The 16086-nt window shown below is 34.4% G+C and overlaps 1 protein-coding gene across 2 annotated transcripts in view; it reads right to left on the bottom strand.

Moving 5' to 3' along the window:
* LOC145982023 (nuclear protein AMMECR1) overlaps positions 1–16086 on the bottom strand; it is a 53592-nt gene that overhangs the window by 23480 nt on the left and 14026 nt on the right. For both annotated transcript variants that reach the window (XR_014441016.1, XM_083115586.1), the window contains exon 3: positions 11839–12044. Coding sequence is in view for 1 of the 2 variants with exons in the window: in XM_083115586.1 (XP_082971712.1) it covers positions 11839–12044 (206 nt within the window). In the remaining variant the exon portion in view is untranslated. The remainder of the gene's footprint in view (positions 1–11838; positions 12045–16086) is intronic.

Genomic DNA, 16086 nt, shown 5'->3' with positions numbered 1-16086 from the left:
TCTTTGTGGTGGCAATAACTGGCCTGAGCCAGTGATGACATCATAGTGGGCCAGGTGGCAGGTACCACATTTCACAGCCAAATGCGTGCACGAAAGAGCAAGATCCAAAAGAGAGGGTGGCAACAGTGCTGGGCAGCTGCTGCAGAGAAAAGGACCTATTTGAAATTGTCCATCTCCCCCTTAAACATGAAACTAAAGAGGATTACTCAAACAAGTGTTTAAATGAACGTCAGAACAATGGATCATCAGTAATTATCCATACAGAATGTATGATTACCACCCTGAAAATACAATGATATGTTTGGGATTTACAAGGGATTTTATCCTTCACAGCTTGCCTAGCCCCCTACAGTAACAGAGGCAAGATGGGAACAGAAGGAGGTAAAGACAATGTAAACATGGTGCTGATCACACCACATTCATTTAACTTTATGACTGAAAATTTAGAAAAGCATATTTCACACTTTGTATGTGCCAACATAGAAATTTCTAATTATTTTCCTGTAGTTTACGGTTATTACAAGCATAAGAAAACAGTTTTTTCTTTGTGACGTTTCAGGAGAACACACGCTCCTTTCATCAGACATTTATTTTCATTTTGACTAAAGATACAGTTATAACAATGGTTAGTAATTTTTAAACAAAAAGAATCTGTTATATAATGGATGTTGTCAATGTTACATTGTTGTAATATAGCAACTTAACTGTGAAAAAAGCAGTCTATTTTTTAAATTATGAATCCCAAATATCATCAGGTAATTAGTCAAAATGAAAATAAATGTCTGATGAAAGGAGCGTGTGTTCTCCTGAAACGTCACAAAGAAAAAACTGTTTTCTTATGCTTGTAATAACCGTAAACTACAGGAAAATAATTCTATCATGCAAGCAATGCGTACATACAAGAAAAAGAAATTTCTAATGCGATGGAAGCTAAACAAGCACAATAATATGTTTCATATGTAATGATGTCACTGAACTTCATATTGACTATAATGTGACTATACAGATATCTCTAAATATCTACGTTCAGCTTGTAACAAACCTTCATTACAACCCACCATTCTAACTAAATCTACCAGCTTTTCCATATCCACCCAATTACAACGCAAAAGCATAAATCTTTGCCAGTTTACATTTTTCCTAAACTAAAAACACTTTGCACTCAAGGACAGTTCTGCACTGTAACAAACATTCTCAATAGCGACATTACAAAGTGTAAGCACTTGTAACTGTTCTTGATATATAACATTGCGAAAAAGATCAATACAATTCTGTTATGGCATCAAGGTGCCATAGTGTGTGTGTGTGTGCCAAGTGTGACTGAGGCAACACAAGGCACACTTGAATAAACAGCCCAGTCTGAGTGACATACAGCATCAAGTTGCATGCGCAGCAACATGTTACTCGGATATAACAGATTGCTCTCATTTCTGAAGGTCTGTTTTCCACTAAATTGGTGGTTCTATTTGACATGTATCAGTGATGCATTAATTGTTTTCTTCATTGTTTGTACTCAATACCCAAAATGTGGGATTTGTACAAATTTTATTACTGATATTTAGGGGCATGCTTATTTAGTTTTTGACAAAAAAACGAAATTTGAAAAAACACATTGTACTGTTAATTTTTCATGTTTTTGAAAGGTGTGAGATGCATTTTGTGACCATGTTTTCTCACGAAATAATGCGAAATGAACTGCAAAAAGCGAAATTAACTCTTAAACACGAAATTCAGGGTTTATTCACCGACGCGACACCTTCTGAGGTCTGAATTATCCTGAGAATTATGCAATTCCTGGAAAATTGATTATTTCTGCTGTTAATATTGGAGAAGGAAAAATGGACTCCTTTACATAGAAATAAACTTAATACTCTGATAACTACATAAATGTGCTATTAGAAGTGAAATATTAATTCTGTGGAATAAGTGTAGCTTTTAAATCAAATTTAGGATTATATTCACAATTTCAAAACCAAAATGTATTTTTATATACCACTTTTCATCCAATTTTTCACCGCTATAACACCGATATTTTATTTTATTTACCGCTTTTGAACCCGAAATTGACTCCATTTTTGTACCAAAATTTTGCTTTTTTATTTACCAAAAATATGTGCCTCTACTGATATTACAATGGCATATAATCCAGTTCATGGTTAGTAGCATATTCTGAAAATTCTGACCCTGTTTACCAGAACAATTCTTATTTATTGTGTATTTGTTATATATTGATTAGATATAATAGAAATAAAACACCAATTCAAAACTGCAAGTAAAATAAAACCAGCCGACAATTTCAAATTTTCTAGCAACTATTATGTATGAAAAATTTTGTTTACTGGCAGTAAACCAGGTAACATGGGTGAATATGCCATTGGTTAGTACAGGGTGGCCACTCTAGGACTATGATAAAATTTAAGTATAATTCCCAGTTTTCAAGGCGAACTCTCCAAAAATTCAAGCAGATGTTTTCTCTATTTCAACCGTACGTAATGTCGCGTCTCACCACCCTCACACATACAAAGGCAAATATATTAACAATATAAAGGGTCTGTGTGATTCCAATGAATCCAAAAATTCTAATTCAATACAACTAAATGGTATATATATATATTTAAAATGTTAAATTTAAGGTGCGCAGTTTATATTTGCCATTTCACATACTCAGACTCGAAATACATCTGCAAACACAAGTCTACGGGATATACTAATCTACAAAAAACTGTTAATTGTATAAGAATTTCTAACTCAAATTTTAACTAATCAACTTCAATACCTAGTCTTACCATAAATACTGTCACAAAGTTTTAAGTAAAACTGAGACAAAATGCTGAGAGATATTGTAATATCCTACTAACATTACTGAAATGGATGCATGACAAATCAAAATCACAAATCATTATTCAAAATGGCCACCCTTAGCACGCACACATTCCGTAAGTCTTTGTGGCCACGCATCAATTGAATTATGCAACACATCGACTGGAACATGAGCAACTGCCGTCAGAAGGGACTGCTTTAAACTTTCAATATTGGGATGTCTCTTCTTGCAAGCCATCTCCTGAAGCTTGGACCACAATTTGTAGTCCAAAGGGTTTAGGTCCGGACTTGCAGCAGGCCAATCCGAAGTGGAAATGAAGTCTGGTACATTTGCCTCCAGCCACTGCTGTGTTGTTCGGGTCTCATATGCTGGGGCTGAATGCTGCTAGAAGCTCCAGTTCTGAGAGTGTTGTTGACATTCTTGACTAGTCTCTCAAGCACTGTCTGCTGGTACACTTTGGCTGATGTTTTTACCCCTTTTTCACAGAAATGGAGCATGTCCACATAGCAAATGTTCCAGACTTCATTTCCACTTCGGATTGGCCTTCTGCAAGTCCGGAACTAAACCCTTTGGACTACAAATTGTGGTCCAAGCTTCAGGAGACGGCTTGCAAGAAGAGACATCCCAATATTGAAAGTGTAAAGCGGTCTGTCTCTTCTGAAGGCAGTTGCTCATTTTCCAGTCGATGTGTTGCATAATTCAATTGATGTGTGGCCACAAAGACTTACGGAATGTGTGCGTGCTATGGGCAGCCATTATGAATATTGATTTGTGATTTTGATTTGTCATGCATCCATTTCAGTAATGTTATTAGGATATTAAAATATATCTCAGCATTTTGTGTCAGTTTACTTAAAACTTTGTGACAGTATTTATGGTAAGACTAGGTATATGTTACCTTGTAATAATCTTCTGTCTGTCAGATAGACTGTTCTGCAAATGACACTAACAAAATAAACAAACTGATAGAATTCTGTTCGATTTTCCACGCAACTTTCTTTTCCTTCATACATAAAAATAAAAGCTATACTGTCATAAACCTACCTCAGGGCATGTATAAATATTAGGGATGGGCCGATATGAAATTTTGGCCGATACCGATAAAGAACCGATATAAAATTTACCGATACCGATATAAAATTAGAAATAGTCCTTGAAGAACCTGAAAGGTTCATTGATCTCCTTAATAAATGTGTGTTTCAAAGTGACTGCAAGGAAAAAGAAATTGCATATTTACACATTTACTTTTTTTACAAAGTATGGCAAGGAGATTATCCATAAAAATTACAACAAAATGGAAGAATTTTGCTCTAAATTATCAGATATTTATTGATATATCGGATCGGTAAAATAATCAGATAAACTGATACACCGATATGCTCATATCGGCCAATATCGATAGAGTACCGATTAATCGGTCCCATCCCTAATAAATATGTATTAATTCAATGGTATTTTGATTAATAAAAAATTGATAAAAATTCACGTCTACGTGAAAAATTCACGCACGATTCCCAGATACAATAATTCATGCATAATTCCCAGAATTCCCGGTGAGTAGCCACCCTGTAGTAATTACAGAATACATTACATTGCTAGCCCAAACAATTCCAAGTATGTTTTAATTTCTGTTGAAGTTGAAGCAGAAAGCAAGATGAGGAAAACAATAATGTCAAATCAACTGAACTCTATTTTGTGAGCTGATCTTCACAAAATAACCTATAACAACATTATTTAAGGAAAAATGCAAAACAGTACACGAATGTATAGATTCAGAACATAACTATTTACAACTAATAGCAGATTAAAAGAAACCAATCAAATGATTACAATCGTGTAGTGTCCCAGGGGAGAAAATGCTGGTAAGGACCAGAGGATAATCACCAAAGAAAATATTTTGAATTTGTATTTTTTTTAGTTATTTGATGTTACTTTTTACCTCACTAGATGCAGAATAAATGTAAATTTAGGAGAACTGAAGAAACAAATTCAATGAAATGTCAATGCTTAACCTGGAACGGAACTTGAACGTTTACTATGCTAACCTTGCCACAGGCTACCAATGTGTTATTGATATATCCTAGGGCTGGGCCAATACGATTTTGAACCAATACCAATACTCTAAACCAGTTCTTCTAATACTAACAAAGATGTTTAAAAATTCTAACAATTCAAATTTGTTTAGAGTAATTTAAATTTCAATACACAACTTTTCCTTTGGTACTATACCTAGGCAATCTATAATAATTTGATCTAAAATATTCACAATATGAGATAATCATTTAATTACAAAATCTATTTCTCCCAACAATGTTTTTGCAAAAAAATATGAAAAATATGCATGGTACATAACTTCCAAGGTATTTAAGACTCGCGAGGCACTTTTGTGGACTCTGGAAAACTATCAGCCACAATTGGAGATAAAATTTCAACACATACTTTAACACCAATACCAGTGCAGCTCAGCCCTAAGGTATACATATTTCAACATCAACATTTCATTTGTTGCCTCTTCAATAAACAAAACTGAAAAAGATAGTATTTTCATTTTCTTGTGATCAGTCAACTTTACAAACTGGTTTCACATGAATGCCACAACAGCAAATTAGAATTCAGTGGTAATTCCCAGGTGTATTGATGTGAAAGTATGTATCTAAACATATTCTCCTTTCAGTAAAATACCATTGTGAACACTGTATGGTTCTCCACAAATGAAAATGGCTGCCAAAATATTTATACACTACAGTTAACAAGATGGTGGAAAAATTGGTTCAATTGCACATTTTGGAACCTTGTAATTTCACAAATGCAGGAGATGTGGTTCTGTAATTTTGAATAGGTTCCTTCCTCAGGTGAACCCTTCAGCATGGCAAAATTCAAAAGAATCAAAACAATGTTGCGCTCAGAACCTCATTGATTTGGCAGGGAATACCCCTGCAGGATGAAGACAGGAATCAAAAAATGAGAGGTTGAAAGGTGCTTCTTCATTGGTTGTTTCACATGGAATGTCACTCCCACTAACCTTTTAAACCTCCTCTTTTATAACATTTTATTGCTGATGAGCATGAAGAGAGATTTTTAAGGGCATTACAGGTATGTGTTTTATTGCTATTTTATCAGTCTAAGAGAAACGTGTGTATGTTTAATGCTTATACAATACAGTATCTTGCAGATCTGCACAAATTATCAAAGCAGGCTAAGCCTCAATAACAATTAACCAAAATAAAGAACTAGTTTAGGGCATCAAGGAAGACCGGCACCAGCCTAAATTAAGGCAATGTTATTATTCATAAATTATACAGCTTCCCACAATGCAGGGAGCAAAGGGTGTTGTAACTGGGCAAAGATTGGAAAAACAGTTTCGCAGAGGAAGATATTTCGTGACAGTCACTTTTCGATCTTTACACTTTGGTACATTTGCCAATTTCTACAACAAACACACATTTGAGCTACACGTCCAGTGCTGAAAGTGAGGGGCAGAACCAGTCAAGAAAATTTTTGTAAAGCATCCCCCCACTTATCCCAACCTCAGCCAAGCACTTGTCCCCTCCTCCCAGTTAGGAAGTTCTACAAGTTATGCAAGTCTATTGTAAATTAAAAAAATTGAAAACACAAATTAAATTTGTCCAATTGACAGTTTAATAAATATAAAACACCAGTACAAGCTACATTCTGAAAAGATGAACAGAGACAGCTCAAAAATGCATTCCCTGGTTAAATATATTGATAAATGCTGGACAAAATTTACAAATAAAATACTATTTATACAGGACCGGGCTTAAGTTTCATGTAGAACCTTATCCAAGTAATCCTCACGAACTATTAAACGCACAACCCTCTTGATTAGAAGAGTGAAACTTCAATCAATACAGAGACAAAACTTCTGTTAATGCGGACCAGGTATACTTGACATGAAGTGTTAAGAGTAGAGGAGAATGTTCAAGTATTTTATCCTTTGAATGCATTCCTGATTTAATCACCCAATTCACTATGTTTAAATACACAGTACATCCATTATAAACTAATAGAATATCTTACCTTGTGACATGGGTGAATGATCATGAGCTCTAGTTCATCATAAAAGGAACTTAGTCCACCCAAGACATTTTCAGACTCGTTTCAACAAGTGATAAAAGAGAAAAACAAAGAAAAATATTGGGTAAAAGAATAATTAAAGAAAGAAAGGAAGGATAAAAATAAAGAGATAGAGAAATGGTGCAAGAAAGGGTTGAAAAGAGTATAGCTGAGAAATTGTAAGTTTTCCGGTATTTTGGTCTGCAAGAATACTATGCGACACTTTCATGGGAGTTATGCAAAATTCAGTTTCCATTCATTTTGCACCAATATTATGTGACAAAAAATTTTATTTTGTGATTACTAAACAGGTATTTTTATATTCTGACGTGATTTCTTAATACGTATTTTATAACAAACTCTTGCTAAATTGATGCTTATAATTGGTTGACTGATGGATTTGGTCTATTTCACTTCGCATTTCTGCCACTTTTTGGCTAATTGAAAAGATGATGATGGCTAGAGCCCAGATTTATAAGCGAAATGCATATTCTTTTCCAGACTTCTAATGGTAAGAAGAAAGGTTATACTTCGTATTACATACCTTGATGAGCTATTTAACTAAGGTTGAAAGTGCTTATAAATGCTTATTTCTGCAGGAAACTGTTATGCTTGCTTATTTTATGATTTTGGTTTAAAATAGCATATTTTACCCAAATCTGCCATATTTCAATCACACGACGGCATTGGGATGACGAGATCAATGCTTCTAAATAGCCGCACGGGAGAAACGGCATCCAAGAAAAGATACAGTACATCCAAAATCATTTTTCCAAATTACCTGATATTATAACACAGTTGAAAGCTCAAAATAATGCATTGCAACATACACTTTCTCCGATTGATGAAATTTCAATAACCTTGTCCTCACAAACTCAGTGTTGCTAAAATATTACTGAAAAATCCCGAATACAAAACACTGTGTCAAATTTATAAAAAGATTTCTGGTGAAGAAACAGACATTGAAGAGGAATTCACCGAAGAAGAACTGTGGTGTTTTTCACATTCGCCTGTGATGTCATACGATGTGGAAAGAACATTTTCACTGTACAAATCATTCTTCACTGACAGACGCAGGACTTCATACAATAAAATCTCAGGATGACCTTCCTTACATACTGTAACAGCTTTGAATAAGGTAATAGATCTAAGAAACAAATATTTTTTTCAGATTTTCCTGTATTTGTTTATGCTTATTTTGGTGCTTATTTTTTTCATTTTATGTGCTTATTAACTTGCTTATTTTACTGTTTGATTGTGCTTATAAATGCAGGCTCTAATGATGGCTGATGAAATTAATGAAGGGACACTTACAAAGAACACTAAACCCATGCCCGGGCTGGGATTCAAGCCCAGGATCCCGGACATTGTAGCATGCAATGCTTATAAGTGGAGTAGAATAATCAACCACTAATATTAATCAATAATTGAAACAATTTTTAAATTTTGTAATTTTCAAGCAATGGTATCAATGGAATTCATATTTTGAGTTTGCTTATGGAAATTTCCATTACCTTTTTTTTAAATAACGAGTACAGTATGTTTTTTAATGTTTGTGTGTTTTCAGTATCATGTGCATCATTAAATCAGAATAACGAACATGCCATTATAAATTTCTTCAGTGTAGCTAATCAAATTTTAAAATCTGTGGTGATATGGTAGAGTGGGCCAGGTATTGGCATGTATTGCATAGTTATTCATGCTGTTGAGCCTTCTTTCGGAAGGCCACTCCAGTGCAAAAAACTGTATACAGTAAAACCTCGTTAATCCGGACCACGATAAGGCACAATCAGGACAGGCAAAAGGAAAAAAAAAAAAAGCAGAATGCAAGGTTTCAAATGTGGCAAGAAGTCAGCAAGAGAACTTCCCACAGAAAAGGCAGTCAACGACTCATGAAATTCTGTTTCCCGCAGACTTTGTACTGTACTGTATAGTGTATTTAGGCCTATGCTCTTTAAATACACCATAATAAACGTGTTTTGTTGCTATAAACGGAGTTTTAATGCACTTTCTACTGTTCTTTTAGGTTATTTCAGTTAATACGACCTTTCATTAAACTGGTCAACTTATCCCCCCCCCCCCAACTAGTCCGGATTATCAAGATTTTACTGTACTTTTAATCCATATCTTGTACTAATTAATACATAAAATGTTTCAAGATCATATTTCAAAATGTGTAGCTTTATGTTAGCTGGATTCATGGCTTTCTTAGATTTTTGTAAAAAAAAAAAAAAAAAAGAGATCCTGAATCATTTTCAGTTTTTTCTACTCCTGCAGCATTGCTACGATTATTTTATTATGAAATTCCCCGACATTTCTAGGTTTTCCAATCCAAAAATGAAATTTTCCCAGACATATTTATCATCATGATTTTAGCTTTTGAACCTTGTGTTTTTTTAATTAAATATATAATTCATTAATTATTATGAATATTCACTTTCACAACTTTTTTTAAGCAAATTTCATTCTACACACACAAGAACACGTGAAAATTCGAAGAGTAAAATGTAGAATTACATTCGCCGTCAAATGTATTGGGTATCTAGCCTTCAGGCTAAGGTAACAGAGGTACATTATTTAACCATTAACAGATCTCCGCAATATAAAAACAACAGAAAAAGTTCATAAACCATACACAATTATTCATTTTCTGGCAGATTCATATAGTGTCGTAGAAAATACTGCTTTTTTTCTTATATTTATAAGTACACAGCATCTGGAGAAATTTTTGTTGCATATAGGAATTCTATAGGAAATGCCAAGAAGACTAAGATCTATAAAATAATAGACGATAACCTCATCTTCACCAACCTTTCCGATAATTATGATCATATTGTCAATGTAATTTAGTTATGAATAAGATATGTGGACTGCAAGTTTTACTTTGATATTCTTTCTAATATCTAAAAGTGAAAATTTATTACAGAAATTCGAAGGAACCATAATTTGGCACAAGACTGAGAATCATAAGAACAAAAGAAACAAGTTTCTAAAGTTTTTGGGAGTGGAATCACAAGAACAGAATCCAGAAGTGGAAGTGAAGTGCTTGTTCATTTTGAAACTTTTTCTCTTGCAGACTCCAAAATGCACGTAAATTCCAGACAATTTGCAAAATTCCCTGACAAGCCAAATTCTCTGACATTTCCCTGTTTTCCAGATGAGTAGCAACCTTGCCCTGGGAATCAGTATTGGTTCAAAGTGGTACCAGGTCAGCTCTAGAAAAGAGGGAAAGAGAAAAAGAGACGAAGAAACAAAAAAAGAATGGAGGAAGAGAGTACCAGAAGACATGACCCACAAAAGCACAGCCCAGCTGAAAGAATTTCATCCACCCTTGGGCACACCCCAATCAAGATTATCTGCCAACGCCACTGTTGTGACATTCTTTTCTTTCTCCAAAAAAGCTTTTTCAGCTAAAGAACCAAACGTTTCACTGCATTGTGAAGAAACAATATACAAACTGATACTCCACAAGATTCCTGGACAGTAAAGCAGTGCAGAACAATCTTGCATTGGGTAGTGATTTTTACTACTTTCCAACAATGTAATGAAGTACATGCATTCTTGTTCCATAGCAGAAAAAGCTGAATTGAGGCAAAATATTATATAAGTAACACAATTACGCATATAAAGGGCATATGCAAGCATGAACACACTGGTGAAGCCTTACAAATAATAGTATTAAGAACTTTTGCTTGTTTCTTTAATCTGCTCATCTTCTCAATATGTTATATACATTTACATTTAAGAAGAGCTTGAATACCATGAAAAGATAATTGGCAACACTGTTATAGCAATTAAAAATTCAAGACAAGTGTTTTTGAAAGTAACCAGTAAGCAAAGTATTTGTTGAGCATCAAACTAATACATGCCAATTACATTACTATTATCAATTAAACATTAATCTCTAACAATGACAATAGTAATGGGCATGTATGGCTGCATGTGATATTCTTATAATGAAGATAAAATTAAGTACAATACAAAAGTTATTTAAAAATTAATTCTTTACGGACATACAATCTTTTACTTTTGTTGTAACATTATCACATATTATACTTTGTAATGACATAAGATTTTGCTTTACTCTTGGCTCAGATGAGTAGATCAAAGAATTTTAGTCACACAAGTTCTTATTTAAAATATTACTTGTAAAGTCACTATGGGCTAAAGATCATTAAGATATGAGGTGCAGCAGTATTCATAGCGAAATTTGAGTAAGAAATGGTGCTGACTGGCAACAGTGTCGTTATGCTGTGCATGGTTTGCCATTTGAAGTCACACTGTTTCATGATTGATTTGGTGCTTTACGTCCACCTTATGCACAGTAAGACTAATCGGGACTGGACCTAGAGTTTAAAGTGGGATCTGAACCACTGTGCCCTGTGCCTCCACCAGGTATTGACCCAGGATCCCTTGATTACAAGGCGACGACGCTACAGTTGTTTTTGTGTTGTTGTTTGTTGTTGCTCCATGAAGGGTAGTGGATTTCTTGCGAAAGAAATTCCCACAGAAATGATTTCCCGTCATGGTAACATCCCATAGCCAGCTCGGTCCCCGAATTGTCCTCTTCGGGCTACTTCTTTGGGGTTTCCTTAAGCAAGAAATATTCCAAATACATCAGGTCACGATCTCGGAACTTATTGATCGCATCAAAGATGTCATTCCCAGTCCCAGCAATTCGACAAACACATTAGAACAAGTAATGGACAGCATCCAACACCAATGTGCGACATGCCACAGTACTCATTTGCCAGGGTTCATATTCAAACGTTAATTGATAAATCACATTCCTTTCGGTATCAACAACAATACTTTTTTTCCATATTTAACTGAAACTTTAAATTACACTATGAACGCTGGTGAATCCTGCATAAGTTCAGGAGGAAAAAAACAGTGTAGCATGCGTTAACTATTCCAGATTAGACAAAAGGGACAACACATACCTTGTTCCGGTGCAACTTCTGGCAAATAGGTTGCAGTTCGCTTGCTGCCTTTCTCGTTGTGGAACTCAATTCGGATACCGTGGACCCCAACTTCCCAATCCAGGTAGTCTGCCCCATCTTCAAAATGTCGCAAGATGGACACAGAAACATGAAGTTTAGAAAACTCCTCCCTGGTTATGGGACTAAATCTGGAGTCCTTAAAAGCACTTTAAAAAAGAGAGTATCAAAGCATGTTATTTGTACATTTATGCTGAGACTACAGACAAATATTATTACATATATGTTACATTCTTTATCATATATTTAAAATAGCTGGTGGATGGTTCATTCTAATAACGAACAAATATACAATACATAATAAAAACTGGAGACATTAAAAACTATATTTTGTGAAATTCAGTTTTTGAACCGAGACAAGCTTAAAATTTAACCAAAAATAGCAATAAGCTCTTGTTTTAACAAGGATTACAGTCAAACAGTGATCAATATGAAATCAAATTAAGCACCATTATATAAACAAAAATAGCATCTGCTACTCAAACTGAGATTGTATAGCTTTGCCAAGTCTGCACAAAACTAAACCATTTTTAAAAACTATAAGAAAAAGCGAGAACTACATTAAGAGCCATGATGATGATTAAGAAAACACACACACACACACAGTAGGGATGGAGCAGATTAACAGGTACTTGATCCTTATTGGCCGTTGTCTGCTTATCAGTAAAATTGTTGAAACAATCAGATATAACACTAAATACTTAATTTAGTGCTACAATTTGGCACTTTGTTACTTGTTGTTACAAATATAAAGATATGATCAATATATACTTTTTTATGTAGATGTCTCAATATGTAATTTCATTTCCAGGACAAACCAATTTTTTTGGTGAAAATAATAATAATAATAAAACCAGAGTTCAAAACCTTTTGAATTCATGCCACTCTTCACATATCACAATTTACATGTGACACACCTGTGTCTAACATTTAAAGAAAATTATCCAAGTTTGAGTTTTTAAAAATGAAATTATTTGCATTATTAGCTTGCATTGTTTTGAATTACAAAATCAAAATACAGTCACAGAACTGTTCTAGAGAAAATTGGTGGTATGCTTTTTTTTTTACGATTATTCCATTCTTTTTTTTTTTAAAAAAAAGGGTCCGCCTTTGCAGTATAATCTATTGCAATATGTATCTATTGAATAAATTATCAGTTTTCTTATAACAGCAACACCGCAGACCAACATCGGATCACAATGCAGTTTGAAAACCTACATGATATAAAATGTTTTAAAATGCAAGTATAGGGTATAAGTTATGCTGTAGCTCTGTAGTTATAGACAAGGAAAATAAAGCAATAAAAAGTTCCAAATTGGACCAGCAGAAAAGTGAAAAGAAAATGGAATATACAATGCTTGTATGTCACTCACAAGAAACAGATCAATATATTCAAAGAAAGAGTGCCAGCCAGGATAAACTCGCATAAAAATACTACCAATATTTAAAACAAGTCACACAGTATGAGAGTTCCAACAGATCTTACCCTGGAGGGAGAACAAGGAAGTAACAGGATACACACACATTCATGAAATATTCAGTCATGTAGGGAATGAAATAAATACTTCAAAACGTTTGTGTTAAGTATGGCCTGACAAGATTTTTGATCCCTTCATGATTCATCATAAATTCCCCTTCTTAGATATTCTCTGTGCATTGTCTTTCTGACACACGTGCGATTCTTTATAGAATTTAATACGACAATGCCATGAAGAATTAAGTGAGCACTACTTCGAAGTGACAAAATTAGATAGGTAGCTATCAACAATGGAATGATTTACATCCACCATAAGCACCTGGAGTAGGAAGGTAAGTTTTACATCTCCACCATTTATAGTAAGTAATTGGGACTCCCATGATTGTAAAACTTCAAATATAATTTTGTTTCTACATTTGAGAGTGAATTCTTGTTAAAATAATTATAGGTCCTAAGCAGAACATATATTACAGGTTAATGGAAGTGCAAATTATTTGAAAATAAACATTGGTCCCAAGATTAAAAGTCAATTACAAATTCTTTTTGGAATAAAATACCTAAAGTGCAGATTATTAAAAGTTATAATAAGTGGTACATTTATTACACCCGAACTAATGCTGAATACAAAATGTTCATGAAAATAGTTCACTATTCTGTAGTTATTTTCAATCAACATGCACCAGCTGCCACCAGTATGACAAATCAGAGTAAAGACCAATACATAACATAGTACACATTACAGACGTTTCATTGCACCAAAACTTTGCAGAAAAATAAATAAAAATGAGTCAAATCAATTTATATTTTCCTTTCTATCACACTGTCTTTGTATGTTACAAGATCGAGCAGTTAGTAACTAATCGACAAATATCACCTGTTGACTCAATCATGGAAACCAAGATTCTTTATGTCAAGGTGGTGTTATACAGGGTAATCAGCAAAAAATTACACAATCAACTAAAGTGCAATTATTTTATCACTAGTAGTTCCCATTGTTGCATTGCTTATGGCTATTGTCACCAGGTAGCAGTTGTTCGTAGCCAACTGTGAACTAGTTTCAACTGGTTATCACTTCTATGGGGTAGGTAAGTGTGGAGTAACTGGTATAAACAAGTGTCTCCTAGTGGTCATGTTAACATTCCGTAGAAAGGGTCATGATGTGTTTAAGTACTCTGGATTGCATGTTTTCTTTTCGGAACATTTTTTCAGGGCAATGTCCTGTTGGAATTTAGACAGATGGACAGTCACACACACTTCTGTGCCAAAACGACCCTTGTTTACAACGCTTATTAGCTTATCAAAATCCATCTGCACCCACACAAAGTAGGAGAAAGGTGCACTGTCTATTAATGCATATTAATTGCACCACTGTTAAATGCAGTATGGATGAGGTTGAACATGAATGCAGGTTTCAGCATGACAGGGCAAGTTGTCATGTAGTTATGGCCACTAAGGTTGTGCTGCAAGAGCATCTTGGGAAAATCATAAAATTCAAAGGATTGCAGCTGGTCATACTTCAAGACCAAACTAGCCTAGCCTTTTTTCTGTGGCGTTATCTGAAGAACACAGTGTACAGAAGTAAACCCCCCCCCCTCCTCCCAATGAAGATGAATATCAGTGGTGAATTGCCTTGAAACATTGAGGGAAATATGGTGAAACCTGCACAAATGTGCGCACAATTAAATGGGGTCCCTCGGAACTTTCTGTTAACTTACAGAAAGTTATATTGAATCATAATTTCCAGTGCTAATATCTACGGTATACTCCGAAGTTGTCTTGGCTCCCACAGACAGATGAATGAATGGATAAATTGAAATTGTTTGTGTTGTGATAAACTCTCGTCAGGAAGGTGAATTTTACATCTCAAGCTTTTCTAGTTATTTGGGCATTATATGATGACAACTGATTCCTCTGATGGGTAAGCAGTTAAATATCTTTTATGGTGCACAGAGTTATTTCACAGGTCCATCATTCCAACAAATTTTGTTAGTTGTAATATTTTCAGATATTACTAGTTGGCACAGATAGACAGAACAGGAGCATAAGTGTTCTTTTTCCAGCTTCGATCGTTAGTACCTTAACACCAATGTTATTAAATGCATTATGAACAAGAAGGAAAATGAAATTGCGTAAGGACAAAGCAAAGTTTAGACCAATTTCATGCACAGTAAGGCTAATCAGTACTGCACCAAACAACTGAAATGTGCTCTCATCTAGAATTGAACCCAGGATCATATGACAATAAGACCACACCATTAACACTGTGCTTTCGAGGAGACTTGAATCAAATAATATATTGGGGGAAAGACAGTAATAGAAATACACCGAACTTCTCAAATGACAGTTAAAAAGAAAATCATCTCTCTCTCAAATAGAAAGAACAATATTTTGGAAATGAATAGGACTTCTTAACCAATTTGCGAAAATGTGAAATTCCATACAAGCAATTCTTGAAAAAGAACTAGCAACAATAGCTAAGTATTGTTTCTTGTTTACCCCAATACGGAAAGCACATAAGCAAAGTATTGTTCTTCACAACAATAGATGTGGTGAAATTGAAAGTCACACAGGAAGTTAACAAAGAGTCAGGAGGTTAGGTGATGGAACCAATAAAACAAGAATGTGCCTATGTTCTTCCAAGAAATTACGGTGAAGAATCAAAAAAGTTTGCTGGTCATTGATCCTTGTATTTTCTTTCACAGGAACGGGTTAAC

The sequence above is a fragment of the Lepisma saccharinum genome, chromosome 30 (genome assembly GCF_977018435.1).
Source record: "Lepisma saccharinum chromosome 30, izLepSacc3.1, whole genome shotgun sequence".
Classification (NCBI taxonomy): Eukaryota; Metazoa; Arthropoda; class Insecta; order Zygentoma; family Lepismatidae; genus Lepisma; species Lepisma saccharinum.
The sequence above is the reverse complement of the archived record's forward strand: the minus strand, read 5'-3'. Positions and strand labels throughout refer to the sequence as shown.